Source organism: Osmerus eperlanus, chromosome 11 (genome assembly GCF_963692335.1).
Source record: "Osmerus eperlanus chromosome 11, fOsmEpe2.1, whole genome shotgun sequence".
Classification (NCBI taxonomy): Eukaryota; Metazoa; Chordata; class Actinopteri; order Osmeriformes; family Osmeridae; genus Osmerus; species Osmerus eperlanus.
In genome coordinates this window covers 9162127-9182104 of record NC_085028.1, presented here as the reverse complement: position 1 = coordinate 9182104, position 19978 = coordinate 9162127, and the positions used below count along the sequence as shown (strand labels likewise).

General features: G+C 44.3%; 1 protein-coding gene across 3 annotated transcripts; it reads left to right on the top strand.

The window, feature by feature from the left end:
* Positions 1-173: 173 nt before the first annotated feature.
* cluha (clustered mitochondria (cluA/CLU1) homolog a) lies at positions 174-19954 on the top strand. Of its 3 annotated transcripts, none has more exons than XM_062472818.1 (27): positions 174-507; positions 7088-7275; positions 7369-7540; positions 8040-8183; positions 8414-8541; positions 8964-9118; positions 9439-9564; positions 9712-9859; positions 9974-10066; positions 10251-10685; positions 10855-11114; positions 11239-11687; positions 12769-12870; positions 13024-13124; positions 13232-13384; positions 13510-13572; positions 13697-13941; positions 14222-14306; positions 14411-14564; positions 14650-14789; positions 15015-15095; positions 15195-15320; positions 15522-15643; positions 15759-15852; positions 15962-16096; positions 16274-16347; positions 16589-19954. In XM_062472818.1, exons 1-27 carry the CDS (start codon positions 378-380, stop codon positions 16716-16718), a joined length of 4233 nt encoding a protein of 1410 aa, XP_062328802.1. In that variant the 5' UTR covers positions 174-377; the 3' UTR covers positions 16719-19954. The 3 variants fall into 3 exon arrangements, with proteins under 3 accessions (XP_062328802.1, XP_062328804.1, XP_062328803.1); XM_062472820.1 differs by having other exon boundaries at positions 175-507; positions 11239-11600; XM_062472819.1 differs by lacking the exon at positions 174-507 and adding an exon at positions 1472-1611.
* The last annotated feature ends 24 nt before the right edge of the window (positions 19955-19978 follow it).

The following is a 19978-nucleotide window of genomic DNA, read 5'->3' as shown; positions in this document are numbered from 1 at the left end:
TCGTCTAAGGTTTCTACGTTTATTGAATATTCTATAGAAATGTATTGTTATCACATGAGCAAAAGTACTGATTCCAGAACCTGATAAAAAGATTTTTGCCCAAATGTCATAGTACGCTTTCCGTAGACAGACGTTTTGGAGGTGGGACGAGACGCAAAGGCAAAGGGGTCAAGGGGAGGAGGAAAACCACGTGTGGTTGCTATGTCAAGCACTGTCCTTCCTTGGCAGACTTGTTTTTGTAAGATCGTACCCTTTGCGTGTAGCTACCTAGCCTAATAGCTGTAGGAAGCACATTTTTGGGTTTACATCACACGTTTGAGCAACGGAATTCTGTTGCCACCTTTGATAGATAGCTGTCACTCTCTCATTGTCACATAATGGTGAGCAAAACGGATGAAATCCCGGCGTCAGTACCCAACTGTAACGCGGTTGATCTTGCAGAAGAAGGTGGGGAGACGCCGGACAGCAAAGAGACCACCACATCAGTGAAGGACCCCTGTGCTTGCGGTAAATGTCAAAGCTAGACAATGTGATTGCTAGCAACTGTAGTTCAATCTGTCTACATGCATGGGTCGGCACATTGCATTTCAGTTAGCTATCTTGCTAAAAAGTCATTGTGTGATAGCATGTATGATTGGTCTTAAATGACTTCTAATATCACAACCAGTTACAAGTCATAGCTGCAGCCAAGACCATTAGCACTGCAAACAATATGATGATCTGAGTTACTGTCCTTGTCTAAACTAATGAGAACATTTACCCATACAATGGGCCATAGTCCCAACTATCTAGCGGTTAACTGAGTTAGGAGCTGTCTTCGAGGCGGTTGATGGGAAGCAGCTAGCTAATGAGCTTGCAATGTAATACTCGAGTTAGTTGTTAGCTACATTTTTAGCTAGCCAACCAAGGAGCATTAAGAAGTCGATGATTTACATTAGCTAAGCCATATGGAAGAGGTAACGTGATGTTTAACCGACCGCCCAATCAAGCGACGCTACAAAGCTGAACCTTTACCAAGCTAGTATTTCAATGAATGAATGTGTTTTCGGATAGCAAGCTATGTAGCTAATAGCAAGCTACATATCTGCTGGCCTCACAATGAGGATGTTGGCTAGTTTGACATTTCAGCGACTTGCTGGTGGCGCAGTGCTAAAATAAATGGAAATCACAACGAAGGTGGAAGTTAACAAAAATGACTGACAAATAGAAGACAGTTATTGAGTCCTTACGCACATGTTCTGTAAGAGCAGACACCAACGAATGAACTGAAGGTCACCTTCAGTGGATCTACACATCAAGTAAGAACTGAGGGGGTTTGGTTGTCATGCGGGCGGCTCCTTAGTGTTTTCTTATCAGATAAACTGCGTTTTAAGAAATGTGGCTTATGAGTTGGTGTCATGATAATGTGATGTGGATGTAACTATCTAGCGCACTAAATTCCCTTGTCAGTTTGTAAATTACCTCGGGGGGGGAAACCCACCCCCATGCAGAACTGTAGAGGTTGGCTGTTCCTCGACCGGGAAGCGGAAGCGGTCGCTTTTGAGAAAAAGTCATCGTGCATGCACGGGAAGAGAAGGTTATACTTTACACATAAAGACAGTCATATAGCTGGTAAGTGACATTATAGCAAAGTTGTTTCATGTCACACAATCAATCGATTGAAGGATCGTGGATTATTGCAGCCAGGTAGATTCGGGTTCCTGATTGTTAGGCCATTTTAGTTACACAACTTTAGCTTGCAAGCCCTCTCTAAAAACCTGCGTTCTTCTATGTCACATTTGATAGGACCTTGAGTTGGGTATTGCCATTATGCCCTCTGTTTTTCTACATGGAAAATTATTCAACACGATCAGATTTAATATGTGGATGGACTGTCATTTGAATGACTTTGCTTGTACAAGATATAACCTACCTATAGCCAAGATATAGCGTACCTTAAACTGCTATCAGTTTAAGTTTAGCATAAATATTCATGTTATAATTCATTACAACAAATTGTCATAGTCATAATCTGATGGCTGTTGTGCACTTCTTTGTGCTAATCTCTTTCAAGATTACATTTTTTACATGACATACTGTCATGCACTAGAAATAGATTATAATTTATTGAGTTGGTCTACTTTGGAATTGCTTTGTTTTCCATGTGTAGAACAGATGCTTTTTTGAATCAGTCACTATTGGTGTACATGCCTGATTTGTGTCTGAAGTTAATTGCAGATCCTCATTAAACTGTTACAGTGCAGCATCAATTCCAGTTATCTATGAATACCTTTGTGTCTGTTAAATACAGGGTTGTGCACATGTTTTTCTAACCTTATCATCTCATGCTAAAATGTATACAAAACCATTAATTTCGGTTGTTAGAACTTGACTTCTTGGAATGGTTATTAAAATCAATATATTTCAGATGGTCATTATGTTAACGTTTACCAATACGTTCAAGTATTTTGACCAGTGAATCTAAAAGGAAGATCCTTTTCGGCTTAATTACTTTTCTCAAAGTTCATGTAATGAACTCATCAGAGCCTGTTGAACGAACAACTATAGGACTGCTGGACCAACACCAAAACAATGCTAGCATTGAGGCCTGCCAGCATTTGTTTTTCCAGGCAGCGCAAGTTGGTTTGACAGATTGGGGTAAGGGGGTCCATTAGTGGTTTTATGAGGCTTAAGGCTCCTGTTGGGCAAAGAGACAACCTGTTTAATCCTTAGGGTCAATGACCAACTGCCATTTGTCCTCCATAGCATGCCTGGGTCTTTTATGGAGTTTAGGAATGTTTTCCTGAAGAGAAAAATAACACTTTTAGTTAAGCCCAGGTTAGGCTGTGTTGTCTGATCAGTAGTTGTGGTTAAGACAATTTTGAGACCTATCTACTATTTCTCATTCACCCTGGGTCATTCCACTACCTTGGAGCACAATCTGAGGTCGAGTCACGTCAACAAGCATATTTCATACTGTCATTTTCATTGGATTCTGAAACTTGAATGCAGAAGCATGACTCTGCAGACAGCTTTTCCCTTGCCAGGTTGCCATCTTGTGGTATAATGAATCAAGCAAAATAAATCCTCACTCTGTTCTTTTCCTTTGACATGCTTGTCTGTGTCCTGTTGCCATGCCAGCAACCGTGGTCGGTAGACCCATGTCAAGGTCCGTAAAGTGGACGGGTGAATTAATTAATCTGTAGTCAAAGCAAGACGTGTGCTCAAACTGTGCCAAACCTTGAGAGATAAAACGGCTTAGCACAAACAGGAAAGACGTGGCTAGCCTGTTGGATTAGCCTAGCCACTCATAAACTTGATTTTCTTCAAGGGAGAGAGGAAGTGGCCATAACATTAGATTTTCTGATTTGACTCTGCACTGTCAGAGTTTTGTATAACTGTAACTTCAAGGAAAAGTAACAAACCAAATGAAAGGAAGAGGTTACTCGCACAGTGGAGTATGCTCGCTTGTGATGAAATGTTTGTGCTCGGCTCTTGTCCTTCTTAATTTGCTGAGTTACCAGGGGCCCAAAGTCTAATGCCTTGCACAGTATTATACTGAATACAATTTAATTAGCACTAAAAAGGGTTAGTCTGGCTCCACATACTAACCTGTTGTGTGTGATCGGTAGGGATGGGGATCGTTAATTTGTATCGATATTGATACCATTTTCGAGACTGCTTAACGATGCAAGTCTTTATCGATACCACTAGCGATACTTTTCTGGGGTGAGTTTGAGCTAACCATCATCTAAATGAATGAATTTGGCAAATGTTAAACATATAGCAGCACCCACACAACCCACGCCACACTTTATGTAAACAAGATTACTGAACAACATTTATAACAATAACTTAAGTAAAACAGATGTCATAGAACAAGGGGAATGTGTTGCTCTCAGGTGGAAGCTGGATAAAAGGAGCACATATTGGCACAATGGATCCTGGCTCTGGCTAAATCTACAATTGTCCACTACAGATGTACTATCCACAACCTGGATGAGTAAATAGTATAAATGACTGATGATTGGTTGGTTGAAAAAAAGGGACATTGACAAGCCATCATTGTTCAAGACTTTATGAAAACTTTAACACGTTTCAACAAAAGGCACCTGATCTAGCTAAATGTCCAGCTAACCAAACTTTCCTTATCTCATCCCTATTTTGTTCTGTCTCTGTTATTGTTTAACAAGCTGCTTAAGCAGCCCACAGAGCCATGCTCCCGGTGACTGTTTTGAATGATCAGCAGCGGGGCGGGGGAGGCTAGTCTTTACTCACACACTGACTGTGCTCGTAAACTTGCGCACGTATCAAATTTTAGGGGCTTAGGCGAGTGAAATAGTTGCACTGTAGAGCCCTGGCTTTTATTATTGAGGCTTATTATTGTCAACGATGGATACTTGCTACGAAGTTGGGTTGCGCTGACTTCGCAGCCCAATGCACCATGCAAACTTGGGTTGAGGAGGAGGATTGTCAGGCAGCTGGAGTTGGCACCGTTGTTTCTCGAAGACAGTCGAATGCATTTTACCTTTAGCTGATGCACAATGTGCATCAGCTAAAGGTAGGGCGTGAGCCAATTAAATTAGTCTTCTTTTAGTTTAAAGGCGGTTGGCAGGCCATTCAATTGAATTTAGTAATTTTATTAGACAATCGATGTATGTTTGTGCACCAGTGATTTGATTTAAATGACATAACTTCTCTCTCGAGACATAAGTTACATTATATTAGCCTACCTAGTCTCGATAGCGGTATCGATAAGATCGGACCTTATTGATCTTCGGGTTTTGAGAAATTTGGAACCGGGTCCTTACAGAACCGGGTATCGATCCCCATGTTTAATATTGGCCTTTCTGACTCGTCCCCCAATCCTCTTCTCACACCCCTCCTCCTTGGTTCCATTTGCTGAGTGGCCAATTGTGGTGGTTTAGCAATAATTAGGTTGCTGGATTACCCCAAACAAAACCCTCCCTCCCCAATTTAATCCATGCATGGATGGAGAGATGAAAGATGTAACAGAATGGGGTGGCATTTAAAGTAGCCAGCCATCAGTCTTCTTCCTCACATTTTAAAGGATGTTTTCAGCTCATGGAAACAAGCATCATGAGGTCACCTCACCAGTTTCTAAAACACAGTTGCTTACCCTCCTTTTGAGACTCACATCCTACCTCCACACAGGGACACTGCAGCCCGATCAGAAGCGCTGGTGTCTATCCTGTACTAGTCATTTTAGCATTGTCGAGCCTTGGCCTTGTGTTTGCCATTCAGAGCGTGCAATCTTTCTCTCTCCACTCTCTAGTCGTCTTTCTCACACTTTTTCTTGGTGGATTTCCCCTTAGTGGAATTAGGGGAGGGCCAGCTGTTGGACCCCCCCCCCCCCCTCCTCCTCCTTCGTCGTGGTAACCCTGACATAGCTTTACCCTTGACTATGAACAAGGACGCACGGCAGTTGTTGGCTAAGGGAGCAAACAAATCATACACCACTCACAGGCCCAACTCTGCTGCTCTCACTTCATGCATGGCAACCACCCTGGTTCCATTTGTTGCATCCTGGCCTTACTGTTGTAATGAGGTTGAAGTGACAAAATAAAGCTAGTGGTAAAAAGCTCTTGTGAGAAGTCCCTTCTGAAAGGGTTACTCGGCTATATTTGTTAACCCAGAAGGAGTGCAACTAGTTTCACCTCTGTTTTTTCCCCCTGACTGAATATCAGTTCAGAAGGCAGGTGGAGAATTGTTTTAGATGGAGGCACATGAAGGACTGAAACTTCTAGGGTATCTGCAATTCAAAAAAGTGCAAGTAAACATTTGGATATATGGTCAGTTTTAGAATGCGGTTGTTGACCTCAAACTAATTCTGATTGATCCATGTGGCCTTCACTCTAGTTAGAACCCTAGTGATAAAGCTGTTAGTCAGCCTTTAACCAACTAGCACTTCCAGGATATTGCTGCTACACGACAAAGGGTGGTGAAGTCAAATGATCTGTTTGGTAGAACAGTTGCTTGGCCAAGCTGCTACAGTAACGTGCTTGTCACTCATGCCAAGCCACCAGTGATGTGGGACTAAATACCTTTGGTATGGCGCAAACCCTCAGCATTGCAACATCCCCCCAAACATCCTCCCAGTTGCCACATCACTGGCTTTAGCAGGTCCCGTTATACATTTGAGGGAAAGTAAGGATAACATTTCCAGCCTAGTTTGAGTTTGGCTGCTCTCCATGTTGTTTTCGATGTTTACTCTAAATTATGATTGGTGGCATGGCTGGAATTCTTCAAAAAGTTCTAATTGTTATTGTCAGAGTATGATAGTATTTCTCCTCTGTCCTTCCATTTCATACTGCTACATGAATACTGGCCTCAGGCTCAGAGGAACACACCATTGCATCCTCCACCACCAGCAGAGGTGTGCTTTGTTTGTTCGCTGCTATCCATCAATATTTCATGAAGTACCTAGTTAGGTCATCCAGGATCTATGTGTGTGACCCAGCTAGCTGCTTGCCATGGTCTGCTTTACTTGGCTGCCAGCTTCTATGGCTTAATGTCAAGGCCTCTTTCATGAGTGTGTTTAGGTCTTGTGCTAGTGTTATTGTGATCTGGGTGTTGTGCGCCACAGTGTATGTGATGCAATGGGCGAGTAAGATATCGGTGTGACACACAAACAACTTGTGTGCTGGTGAGTTTTCTCAGTGGCGTTGGTAGCTACATTTCTCAGATCACAATTGAAATTCTCAAAATGCTTCCTTCACATCATCTAGTCACTTATGCACATCATAAAAGCAATTTCTCATTCTTTTGAACAAATTGTCAAAGCTCTGGTACATTTTCACAAATGATTATGTAGCTTGTGATGGTCGCATTTCAACTTCAGACAATGCCTGGTTCTTGAGATAATCGAGGCACATACATGTTCACACAGATTACACACACTTTATAGTTATATTAGATGCAAGAGATTAGACCTATTAATTCACTGATAGGATTATGGTTTCATCTGAGGGGTTTATTGGAGTTATTTGCCTGCTGAAGGTTGAGTTGAGAGTGAGACTACTCGTCATGGTCACATATGACCTCCAAATAAAGCTGATGTGACTTCTCAACAATTCTCCAATCACAGGACACGGTGCGGACACCGCGGTGATGAATGGCAACGGGGCACAAGAGGACGAGGCAGAGTCGAAGCAGGACGGGGGAGGTGACACAGATGGCGGGGATGAGTCTAATGAACAAGAAGTTATTGTGATACAGGATACAGGGTTCACTGTGAAGATCCAAGCACCTGGGACAGAACCCTTTGACCTCCAGGTACATGTGTTATCCAATCAGATTAATGCTAAAGTGATTGCCAGGAGATGAATTAGGTGAGCAGTCAACAAGTCTTTTCTCCCCAACCACCAGGTTTCTCCTCAGGAGATGGTGCAGGAGATTCACCAGGTGCTGATGGACCGTGAGGACACCTGCCACCGCACCTGTTTCTCCCTGCAGCTGGATGGCAATGTGCTGGACAACTTTGCAGAGTTAAAGTCCATTGAGGGCCTGCAGGAGGGTTCCCTGCTCAAAGTTGTGGAAGGTACGACGGAATCGAGACGTAGCCAGGCGTTCTGACCCCTCCCCCTTCACAGATAAGGTCTAGATTCTAACCCAAAGACGTCAGGATGTCGTAGGTCTGAAGATATTTAACAATTTATAATTAGTGTGACTGTAAAACCTACCCTGAGTTCAACAAAGGTCAAGGTGGAGCTAATGCTATGTTGCTTGCGCCCATACAATTCTCTCAGGTTGTTGAGATCTATGAAGTACAGGATGGGGGTCTCAAACTCATCACATCTTTCTATATCAGCAATTGGATAGTTTTGTTTTGGTACCATAGATACTTTCCTGTTGTCCAAGCCTCCTTTCTTGTAAATACATTCAAACTAAAGGACGACAGGGAGCATACATGCAACCTCACGGTGACCTCCCCCTGTCTGTTTCTCCACCCTCATTGCTCATAAAAAGTCACAACAAAACACAAGCTCCAGAGACAAAAGACCAATGCTATGTTCCTCTATCCATCACCTGCTCCTCAGAGCCGTACACCGTGCGCGAGGCTCGGATCCACGTGCGCCACATCAGAGACCTGCTGAAGAGCCTCGACCCGTCAGACTCTTACAACGGAGTGGACTGCAACTCTCTCTCCTTCCTCAGCCTGTTCACCGACGGGGACCTGGGAGGTGCGTCTGTGTCTGTCTGAATGTGAGGTGGTGCGTGTGTTGTTGTGGGCGAATCATCCGTGTGTCTCTGTGTGCGTGAGTTTGCGTAATGGCCAAAAAGAGTTGACTGGAAAGAGATGGTTAGTATTCCGTGCAGGACAGTCCTCCATCTGGTGCATGCATATTCATGTCTGTGTGTAACCTAGCCTTTGTAGCAGGAAAGCTTGACGTTCTTGGTGCCTTTGCTGCAGATAGCGGAAAGCGGAAGAAGAAAGGTAGTGAGCTCGAGCAGATTGATTGTACCCCCCCTGAACACATCCTGCCCGGCAGCAAAGATCGCCCCCTGGTGCCCCTCCAGCCACAGAACAAGGACTGGAAGGTATGTAGTGAAAGATGTTAACCATTTACATTTATTCATTTAGCAGACGCTTTTATCCAAAGCGACTTCCAAGAGAGAGCTTTACAAAAGTGTATAGGTCAATGATCATAAACAACGAGAACGCCCCAAAAACATTGTGGGTAGCCAAAACATGAAGAATACATTGTGAAAATCAAATAAGTGCCAATGGGAAGAAACATAAGAGCACGTAGTTGAACAAGTTACAATTAAACAACATGAACCTCCAAGTGCAAGAGTGTACCTGTAGGAAAGCAAGCAACAATAATATAATTCAAAGCGAGTACAAGAAGTTAAATCAGCTATAAACAGCCATAGATGTTAATTATAACATATCATTTCTCCCTTTTCCACTCACATATGATGACGGTGATGATTGTTATTTGTATTGTCGTCCCTCCCAGCCCACGCTGTGCCTGAAAGTCCTGACCATGAGTGGCTGGAACCCCCCTCCGGGGAACAGGAAGATGCACGGTGACCTCATGTACCTGTACATGGTGACGGTGGAGGAGCGGCACATCAGCATCACCGCCTCCACCCGGGGATTCTACCTCAACCAGTAAGACTGGCCACCTCAGCCATGCCTTGTAGGGGAAGCTAGGGTTAGACACACCACCAACGTACATGGTTAAATGTGTGTGCGTTGACGCCTGGATTGTGTGTGATTCCATTTGAATGAGGTTACCTGTTGTCACATTGTTGATCTGAAATAGCATTTAAGGTCTGAAGATATGGCCTTCAGTCCTAAATGTTAGGCGCAAGCTCAATGGGTTTGTTTGAAAGGTTTTTGTAAGCACGTGTTATTATGTTTGATTTGACTGTACTTGTTTTGGGACTGCACTGGTTTTGACCAAATGTGTTTGGACGTGCGTTTCCTAGGTCCACCACTTACACCTTCAACCCCAAGCCAGCAAACCCCAGCTTCCTGAGCCACTCCCTGGTGGAGCTGTTGAGCCAGGTCAGCCCAGCCTTCAAGAAGAACTTCACCGCCCTACAGAAGAAAAGGTAACTCCTCCACCTGCTCCTCTTCCTGTCATGTGACAACGCTGCTTCCTGGAAGCCTTGTCCATGTCAGCAATGTGTCTGATGAAGGAGCTTGAGTCACAAGTTTTCCCAGTCGCCATCTGCTTATATTCATGTCGTTGGCTGCAGGGTACAGAGGCATCCCTTTGAGAGGATAGCCACACCTTTCCAGGTGTATAGCTGGACAGCGCCACAGATGGACCACGCCATGGACTGTGTGAGGGCAGAGGACGCCTACACCTCCCGTCTGGGCTATGAGGAACACATACCTGGACAGGTGAGGAGGGTTTAAATGCCAATGGTGGCTGAACAGTGGTAATCATGACAGTTTTGAAGTGTTGGAGCAATGGAAGTCAAAGTTATTTAACTGTCTGGGTCTGTTTGTTTGCAGACAAGAGATTGGAACGAGGAGCTCCAGACCACTAGAGAACTGGCCCGTAAGAACCTTCCAGAACGCCTACTGAGAGAGAGGGCTATCTTCAAGGTACGTTCCTCAGCTGCTCTCTGGTTTTAGGTACCCGGTACCATGACTCGGCCTCCTGCTAATCTTGCTCTTAGCTGTACTATTTATAATCTAAACCATTGTTCTTCCCTCTTATAGATGTTCTATTCAGTTATTTTTCTCCAGATTTTGTAAGCTCCCCATGTCCTCTTCCGTCTCCTCTCAGGTACACAGTGACTTTGCCGCGGCTGCCACGCGTGGCGCCATGGCGGTGATTGATGGCAACGTCATGGCCATCAACCCCGGAGAGGAGACCCGCATGCAGATGTTCATCTGGAACAACATCTTCTTCAGCCTGGGCTTTGACGTGCGCGATCATTACCGGGAGCTGGGCGGGGACGCCGCCGCGCACGCCGCCCCCACCAACGACCTCAACGGCGTCCGAGCGTATGGGGCGGTGGACGTCGAAGGCTTGTACACCCTAGGGACCGTCGTCGTCGACTACCGCGGTTACCGTGTGACGGCTCAGTCCATCATTCCTGGTATCCTGGAACGGGAGCAGGAACAGAGCGTCATCTATGGTTCCATCGACTTTGGAAAGACTGTAGTGTCACACACCAAGTACCTGGAGCTGCTGGAGAAGACGAGCCGGCCACTCAAGGTGAGGGAGACTCCACACATTCTTTGTCTCAAGGAGTTGACTTCCTCTTGACAACGACGGGGGTCTTGATGACTCCTTTTTACTTTCTTTAACAAGAGTGGAAATACAGAGGCTTGCTTTGGGGATTGTCTCACATGGTCTCCGCAACCAAACGTGTTTTTCTATCCAGGTCCAGAAACACAGTGTCCTCAACGAGAAGGACGAGTCTGTGGAGCTGTGCTCCTCTGTCGAGTGTAAGGGGATCATCGGCAACGACGGGCGCCACTACATTCTGGACCTGCTGCGCACCTTCCCCCCTGACCTGAACTTCCTCCCTGTGGAGGGTGAGGACGTAGCCCCGGAGTGCGTCAGACAAGGCTTCCCACGTCAGCACCGCCACCGCCTGGCCTGCCTGCGACAGGACCTCATCGAGGCCTTTGTGGAGCACAGGTAAAGGAGCGAGGCAGAATGCGTGTCGGTTGGGGCTGGGAAACCTAAAAGTAGCCATGTCAATAATACAAGACTGTTCAGTGTTCCTCGGTATACTTGACACCACATGTTGTTCTTTTTCCAGATACCTCCTTTTTATGAAGATGGCAGCACTTCAGCTAATGCAGCAGAAAGCCAACAAAGAAAACAAGGTAGCGGCCCTTACAGAGACCAGCAGCCCTGCCCTCGAGGCACCGCCGGCCCCGCTCCTGACGGACACCCCCGAATCCTCCACGGACTCCTCTGAGACCTCCACTGAAACCCTCACAGAGAGCAACGCTGATGCCACCGCCGCCCCTACAGAAGCTGCCCCTAAAACGGCTCAGCTCGACGGCACCCATACCACACCCACACAGGAGGCCGCTACAACCACGACCACCACCAACGGGCCTTCGGAACCTGTTGCCACCGCCACCCAGAATGGAGAGTGTGAGAGCCCCTTGGAGGGTAAGGAGCCAGAGGACAGTATCCCAGGGTTAGCCCAGGCTAAAGAGCTGGCCGAGTCCTTAGTGGCGGAAGATGGATCCGGTATTGGTACGTTACCAAACACGTCAGGGAGCAAAAATAGAGAAGGCAAGGAAGAGCCTGGGAGAGCCTGGTGAACCTGGTGGAGAAATGCAACAGTAACCTTAGTGTGTTTGCGTGGGTACTTGGGAGAGCGTGTAGTATAAATGTGCTTGGGAGTTCTACTCAGTAAGAGTATTCTCAAGTTAGGCTGTGTTCACACTTGACTTAATTTTTTTGAAAAAAGCGCTGCCTTCTGCGCTTTTTGAACGCTTTCAGCGCAAGAATTCTGTAACTTGAACGGGAATCATACATTCTAGCGATACATTATTATCCGTTATTTTCTGTTGGTTACTTATTGATAGCTAGCTACTATGGCGAATAAAATGCAATTTCTTGCTTTAGCTTTGGCGTTTGAGGAGCCATAACCTGGTAACTAAGGTAGAAGGTTACTAGGGAAGGTACACGCGTACCTACTCTCCTCGTCCTGATTGGTCAGCTGTCACATAGGGGCTGGACATCACCCAGCGCTTTTCTGAAAAGTTGAGAAAATTGAACTCAAAGGCGTCGGGCGCTGCGGTATTTTAGAAGTTTTTAAAAGGCGGCTGTTTTTTAACAGGCAGTTGAAAAAAGAAGTCAAGTGTGAACACGGCCTTAGTTTGTTAATAGACACTGCAATGCTATTACCTTAGCTGTGTCTCTCCACCGGGCAGGGTATCCCTGTCCAGTCCTCGCCTCGTATGGGGAAAGCATGGACCCCTGCGCCTCCAGTTATCCCATATCAAACTAAATCACTTATGGTGTGGAAAAACTCTTAACCCTCCCTTGACCCCTGATCTTTTGACTGTTTCCCATTGGTGGGTGTGAGTAATACCTATAAGGAGAAAGAAGATGATTTGCATGTCTGACCACATAGCTTTTTCTAAATTTCTTCTGCATCAGAATGGGAATGTGGTTAGTAGTTCCTTGTGAATTTGAAGTGAGAGCAGTCTTCTCTTCATTATACAGCATAATACATTTTGTCTATTTAATTTTTTTGTGTGTGTATAATCATTCAATATGATTTGCTCCTACCTTTCTGGTCTTTCTTCCAATCACATCATCCCTCCAGACCCTAAAAGCAGAGAAGTAGTCCTCAATGCCTGCAAAGCTGTTGGCTCCATCAGTAACACCTCCTTCGACATCCGCTTCAACCCAGATATCTTCTCGCCAGGTAAGGCTGCAATGGTTCTTCCGTCTGCACAATTTTAGTTATTTGTCATTACTGCAATGCTTTAAGGATACATCTGTATATGAAATATCAGTGTGATGGGAGACTTCGAAAAATGGCATGTGATAATGAAGGTGGTACCCGTTTGTCTTCTAGGCGTGCGTTTCCCTGACGACAGCGTGGAGGACATTCAGAAACAGAAGCAGCTACTGAAGGATGCTGCTGCCTTCCTGGTGTCCTGTCAGATCCCTTCACTGGTCAGCAACACAGGACAACATCAGAGATATAACTTATACCAGCTTAACTGGAATATGCTTCAGAGTGTTGGTGTGGCTGTGGATGAATTGCATGTTATCATGTTCAGGTGAAGGACTGCCTGGACCACAGCGCTCTGCCCATGGATGGAGCCACACTGACAGAGGCTCTGCACCAGAGAGGCATCAACATCCGTTACCTAGGCAATGTGCTGGAGTTTGTTGACAAGACCCCTGCCAAGGCACAGCTGGAGCATTTCTATGTAAGCCTGAACCTGACTTCTGTGTGACACCTTGACAGCAGAGGAGAATTAGAATGAAAAGCTATGTGTTGGCATACACGTACATACATTTGACTAAACCCTGGTATTTTTTTGTTCTATTGTAGAGAATAGGAATCAGTGAGTTGATCACCAGATGTGCAAAACATTTCTTCAAGACGTACCTCCAGGTGAGTTTCCCAGTAGTTTGCAGGTACCACTCAGTTTCAGTAAGGACCAAGTACTGTTCTCCTAAAACACCACAGCCTTACAACAGCCAGATCAGTTTCTGACTCCTTCCTCCTCCTCTCCCAGGGTGTGGAGTTGTCCGCACTCTCTGCTGCAGTTAGCCACTTCCTCAACTGCTTCCTGAGCTCCTTCGCCGATGCAGTAGCACACCTGCCCACTGACGAGCTGGTCTCACGCCGCAAGAACCGCAAACGCAAAAACAGGGTCCCTGGAGGCGGGGACAACACTGCATGGGCCAGCCTGACGCCCAGCGAACTGTGGAAGAGCATAGTCTCCGAGGCTCAGAGCTACTACCACTTCACCTTGTACTGGTGAGTTGGCTCTGGCCAGAATGCAAGCACGATAAGCTAAAAGCTTGATGCCCACTGTGTAAAGATAAAGCAAAACAAGCGATCATCGCTTCCAGTCTTGTTTTCAGAATGCCATATTTTAACATTAGTGTTTTGTGGCATTTGACAATGCTTTGGAAGAGTGTAGCATGTCATGAGAATATAGCTATAGGTATTGTTAACAAAATCTTTGAACATTACCATGCCAACCAAATTTATCTAAAACAATGCTGTTCATGGCACGGTTTATGTGGTAATGCAGCGAGAGTGTGGACCTGGCAGTGGAGAAATACGGCCTTCAGAAGATCACCCTCCTCAGAGAAATCTCCATTAAAGCCGGCATCCAGGTAACATGCCTTCATCCTATATGCCACACACTGAGGATGTCTAGATGCTGTCATGTCTTTTATTGACAAGCCTGCCTGCCGTCTCCCCCCCCCCCCCCCCTTAGATCTTAATAAAGGAGTACAACTTCGACAGCCGCCACAAGCCTGCCTTCACCGAGGAGGACATCTTGAACATCTTCCCTGTGGTGAAGCACGTGAACCCCAAAGCCTCTGACGCCTTCCACTTCTTCCAGAGCGGCCAGGCCAAAGTGCAGCAAGGTCAGAATACTAGTTATGCTGAGTGGGATCTCTCTCACACACACACACGCAGTCTCAGGGTATGATTTTACGGATTTGTCTGTAGGTTTCCTGAAAGAGGGTTGTGAGCTGATCAATGAGGCCCTGAACCTCTTCAACAACGTCTACGGGGCCATGCATGTGGAGATCTGTGCCTGCTTGCGCCTGTTGGCACGCCTCAACTACATCATGGGAGACCACGCTGAGGTAAGATCCAGATCTGATCTGATCGACATCAGCATCACACATACACTGATCTTTAAGTACCCATGTCACTATTTCTGTAGTCCATAAGTACAAACGGATATAGCAGTTACAGTTCAATGTAAATGGTAGAAAAAGACACCTACTCACACTTAGAACATGCTGCCTGACAATTGCAGAAGGTTGTGTTATATTATGGTAATGACGTATTAATCTTTTTGCACTTAGGCTCTCAGTAACCAGCAGAAGGCTGTATTGATGAGTGAACGAGTGCTTGGTATTGAGCACCCTAACACCATCCAAGAATATGTAAGTTTGCATCATTACCGCAAGAAAGAGTGAATTGGCTGAGTATGTTTTTGACTTCTAACTAGGCATCTCTAAATTGCCCTCACTCTCTCTCTGCAGATGCACTTGGCACTGTACTGTTTCGCCAACGGCCAACTGTCCACTGCACTGAAGCTGCTGTACCGCGCCCGCTACCTCATGCTAATGGTCAGCGGGGAGGACCACCCTGAGATGGCGCTGCTAGACGTGAGTTTGAAACTGGTCTTTGTCCAATGTCGCATTCAAACCCGAGTGTTGTGTATATTGCTGCCACCTTCTTTCAACCTTGCTTGTCATGTACCTTCTCACTCAGGTTGTTATGGGATGTGTTCTTACCCTTCTAGAGTTTATTTGATATTATTTTAATTGGTACCTCTTCTCCATCTTGTCCCTGGTCATCTTCTGTAGAGTAACATTGGCCTGGTGCTGCATGGAGTGATGGAGTACGATCTGTCTCTGAGGTTCCTGGAGAATGCCTTGGCCATCAACTCCAAATACCATGGGCCCCGGTCCCTTAAAGTGGCCCTCAGGTATTGTAAGGGAGAGAGACTACAGCATTATTTGCTGAGGGAGACAAATTAAAAAGGCAATCATCTTACTTTGTTTACGGGTAATGTTTATGAGCCAACATGTTTTGTCTTGCAGTCACCATCTGGTTGCAAGGGTCTATGAAAGCAAGGCAGAGTTCCGCTCTGCACTACAGCATGAAAAGGAGGGCTACACCATCTACAAAAACCAGGTATAAAACTGATTCTGATCATTCTGAAACCATCTTGTGGTAAAGACTATAATGTATATATTCTCTTGCATTTCTTACATTTTGTCTTTCCCTCTGTTTCCCCATGAAGGTGGGTGAGGCCCATGAGAAGACGAAGGAGAGCTCTGAGTACCTGAAGTACCTCACACAGCAGGCTGTGGCTCTGCAGAGAACAATGAATGAGATTTACAAAAATGGCTCAAATGCCAGCATCATGCCCCTCAAGGTAAGTGTCTTTGAGCATGTCTTTAAAGAGCCACTTTGAAATGCAATTAAGTGAAATCATTTGGATTTCCTAATACTTATTTTGCCTAATTGCTTATGTGTTACTGATCAGTCTATTTGCTTAAAGAAGGATACGTGAGGTGACAGTGTGGTTGTGTCTTACATTGTTGTTTCCCAGTTCACAGCTCCCAGTATGGCCAGTGTGCTGGAGCAGCTCAACATCATAAACGGCATCATTTTCATACCTCTCAGGTGAAGGGAAAAAAATGACTTCATAAATCAAATAAAAAATACCCCATGACCATACATTATGACATATTTGCACATCAGCCACAGAATGTGTGAATTGCTGATTTCTCAATGTTCATTGTCAAAGCAGTCGTAAACCAAGCTGTGGCTCTTGCCATTTGCAGTCATTAGCCGTCTGGTAAGTTAAACATTAACTGTCGACTAGACAGAATGGTGATCCATGTTGTTATATACCCTTCTGCAGCCAAAAGGACTTGGAGAACCTGAAGGCAGAGGTGCAGAGGCGACAGCAGCTCCAGGAAGCAGGAAGGAGTGACGAGCTCGCCGAGCACAGTCCACTGGAGCTGGAGGACAAAATTCCCATTGATGATTAATGCTAGCCACCCTCCCAACACTTACTACTCTGCAAGGGGGTGGCTGTGATGCAACAGCCATCTGTTTTGAGCCCGCGGACCTGAGAACTGAGCTGTCTAAAATCAACAAATGAAAGAAAAGGGGGAGGGAATGGGTCACTGCAGACCAGAAAACATGAATACAGGCGGTAGATTATACAAGGTGCAAAGTGGAAAAGTTTCATATGGGGCGGGAGAGTATTTAAAAAAAAAAGAAAAAAATGTATAAAATCAAAGAAATCATGTGCAATCTGAAAGTCACTTGGTCCTAGTTCTTGGCAGAAAGGTGCATTGCCGGATAGCACTCCTGAAATTGAAGGTGTGTGTGCGTGCATGTTCAGTGTGTGAATGGTTCTAGGGAAGGAGATCAAGGATGACCATGACATTGTATACCAGAGCCTTATCCACTATTCACTCTCCCATCCCAGCCGCCCCTCTCCACTCAGAGCACAGGATCCCTCTACTTCCCCCTGTAAAGCCACTGAAACATCAGGGCATCCCATAAGAGTAGGCACTGATAAGGTACCTCAAATGACAACACGCACCCTGTCCTGAAACTCAGGGGACTTTTTACTGTGCACTAGGGAGAAGCTAGAAAAAAGAAAAAACTGAAATAAGAGATTCTAATTTTGGGCTGGAGAATGTATTGACTACCGTTTATATTATTTCTTCAGTTATTCTCCTTCCACCAATCACCTATCAACTTGACTGCCCTATGGTTCATGACAACTTCGTGGTTTTATACCATGTGGTTGGCTGCTTTGTCTATGGGTTAAAATGTCACCTTCATTAGGTCTCAACCAATCTTTCAGATGGATTGTTGTGTTTTTCAGTAAAAATATAAATAAGGAAAATCTTTTTGTAAATGGAAGGGGAAGAAGAAGCCATTTAGGTCTTGATTTATCCATTAATTTAAGCCATGTCCTTTTTATAGAAAATATATGAGGAAAAGATGTATAAATCTGTCTCTGGGGTTTAGACATGTACTGGATCAATGTTGATGGAATTTGGCAGATTTGAAAACGTCCAGAATAGGTTTGAACAGTAAATAATCTATATTAGCTGTGTTCAATCTTCTATTTTTCCAATATGTGCATGTTTGTTTGTTTGTTTGTGTGTGTTTTATGTAGTCCGAGGGAACCAGACAGCCAGGAATTTGGTACGATGCTGCTGCTGTGTTGTTATAATGACTGGGTTATTAAGCAGGATTTTCCAACTGCTTTATTTTTTTATACACATAGAGAAACCATGGGACAACTAATGCAACTTGTATTCTCTTGTTACATTCTTGGTCACCTGTGTTGTAAATTTGCTGAGGGATTTATACTATGAACTTCTCCCCACCATTAGACTGGTCAGAGAATGACACAACTTGGCCAAATTATGTTTTGGTGTACCACCTACCACCAGATGCCGTCAGCTGTATTGAGTGCACTTTTGAGTGCTGTCTGGATAAATACACACTGCACCACCTAATGTGGTTTGAGAAGGGCTGCTTCATTGTAATTAAACCAAAAAAGAGACTGGTGTGTTTGTGTGTGCTTGTATACATGCGATGTGTCCCTTCCTTGCGAATATCTTTCTAAATTGTTGCTGTGGCTAAATGTATGTGATTAAGGCAATAGAGATAATGCTGAAACTGATTTGTTTTTGAAAGTGCAGCTTTTTCCTGCACTTAATGTAAGAACTGTTGCTATTCTGTTTGCATTGTACTTACATTGCAAGCTTTGTAAACATAAAGCCTACTACCAAGCATAAGAAACAAACTGTAGCTAAAATCGTCCCCCCCCCCCCAATTATTATGTTATACTGTGGGGAAAAAAACAGATTGAGACAATAATGGAACTTGGTGTGTGATTTGTGCCTATTTATTCATAAAATGGGTAGTATTCCTTTGCAACTCTGTGTTGCCCTGTTAAAGGTTAAATGGGGATGGGGGTGGTCTTTCCATGGATCCTTGTTTTTCTTGTCATAGGGTTACACAGGAGTTGTGTATCTGCATTTCCTCCCCTCTAATTTGACCACCTTCTCCATGAATGTTTGTCTCAGTACCACTAGTGGCCATGGGGTGGTACACAAGAGATTGTACTTCCTCAAAAGCAAGGAAAAATGCTTTTGTAATGTGAAACAATGTGAGCATATCACAGTGTTGGTGTTAACTGTTCAATATGCTTTTGTTCATGACTACAATGAATGAAAATGTAAACAGTTTTTGGTCAATTGCAAATGCTGTTCAAATCCCTTGAGTCTCGTTGGTGGCTTTGACAGTTTCTGATAGAATAAACTCTTTTAGAGAGATCAGTACACCTTTGTCTGCATATAAATACATTTTTTTTTTATGAATCAAAGAATTATGGTGCTTTTATTCAATAACAAAGGCACAAATTCTTATTTGGTGAAATTCCATTGTTGGTTGTATTCTTTAGCAATATACTTCCGTATATCTTCATGTAAATGCATGATAAACTGATTTGAATTTTTGTAGACTGGTTCAGTTTCGGTAGTGTGGAAGCAATAACGTTTCAGTAATTGTGTTACTTGGTTTTGCCTCTGGTATTAAAACCAGTTTTATCATGAATGTCCACAGAAGCAAAACAAATTGTGAATGCCATTGATGGAAATGTTAGCAAATGGAAACTAATGCATTGGACCTTTTAGATTTCTAATTAAACAAATTATTAGGTGTTGATCTTGAGAACTGTTGAATACTAACATAAAAAATAGTTTTCAGACAATTATCCTGTAGCATATGTGAGATTAGCCAGTTTGTCCCCATTCTGTGTTCTTTAGAATTGTTACTACTTTATTTCCCATTGCATTTCAGTCCTTCAGTAGCCACAAGAAACCATCAGCAGCCTTTCAAAGTTTTACTGAGGTTGAGCAAGCAGGAATGTCTTTCCTTCCTTACGGCTCTTGGAGGAAAACATTTTCGGGCAAATTCCCCCCAGGATCTGTTCACATCAAGGGTTTTGTCTAACCCACACTGTTCAGCTAGCATTGTCTGTGAAACTCAACTGAGGGTTGTCTGAGGGTTTAGTTCTGCTACGTTCTTGAACCAACACGGTTCCTTTTTTTTGTATTCCTCCTGCACATAGTGTTCAAGTCTGCTTTCCTTGCTGTATGGTACCTGTCTGTTGCTCTTTACAAAATAACAATCTAATTATTTTTGGTCTGAGTATGCTTTTGTATTAAAATGAATAAAGAACTAGTAAATAACATTTGGTTGAAAATTGTATGTCTAG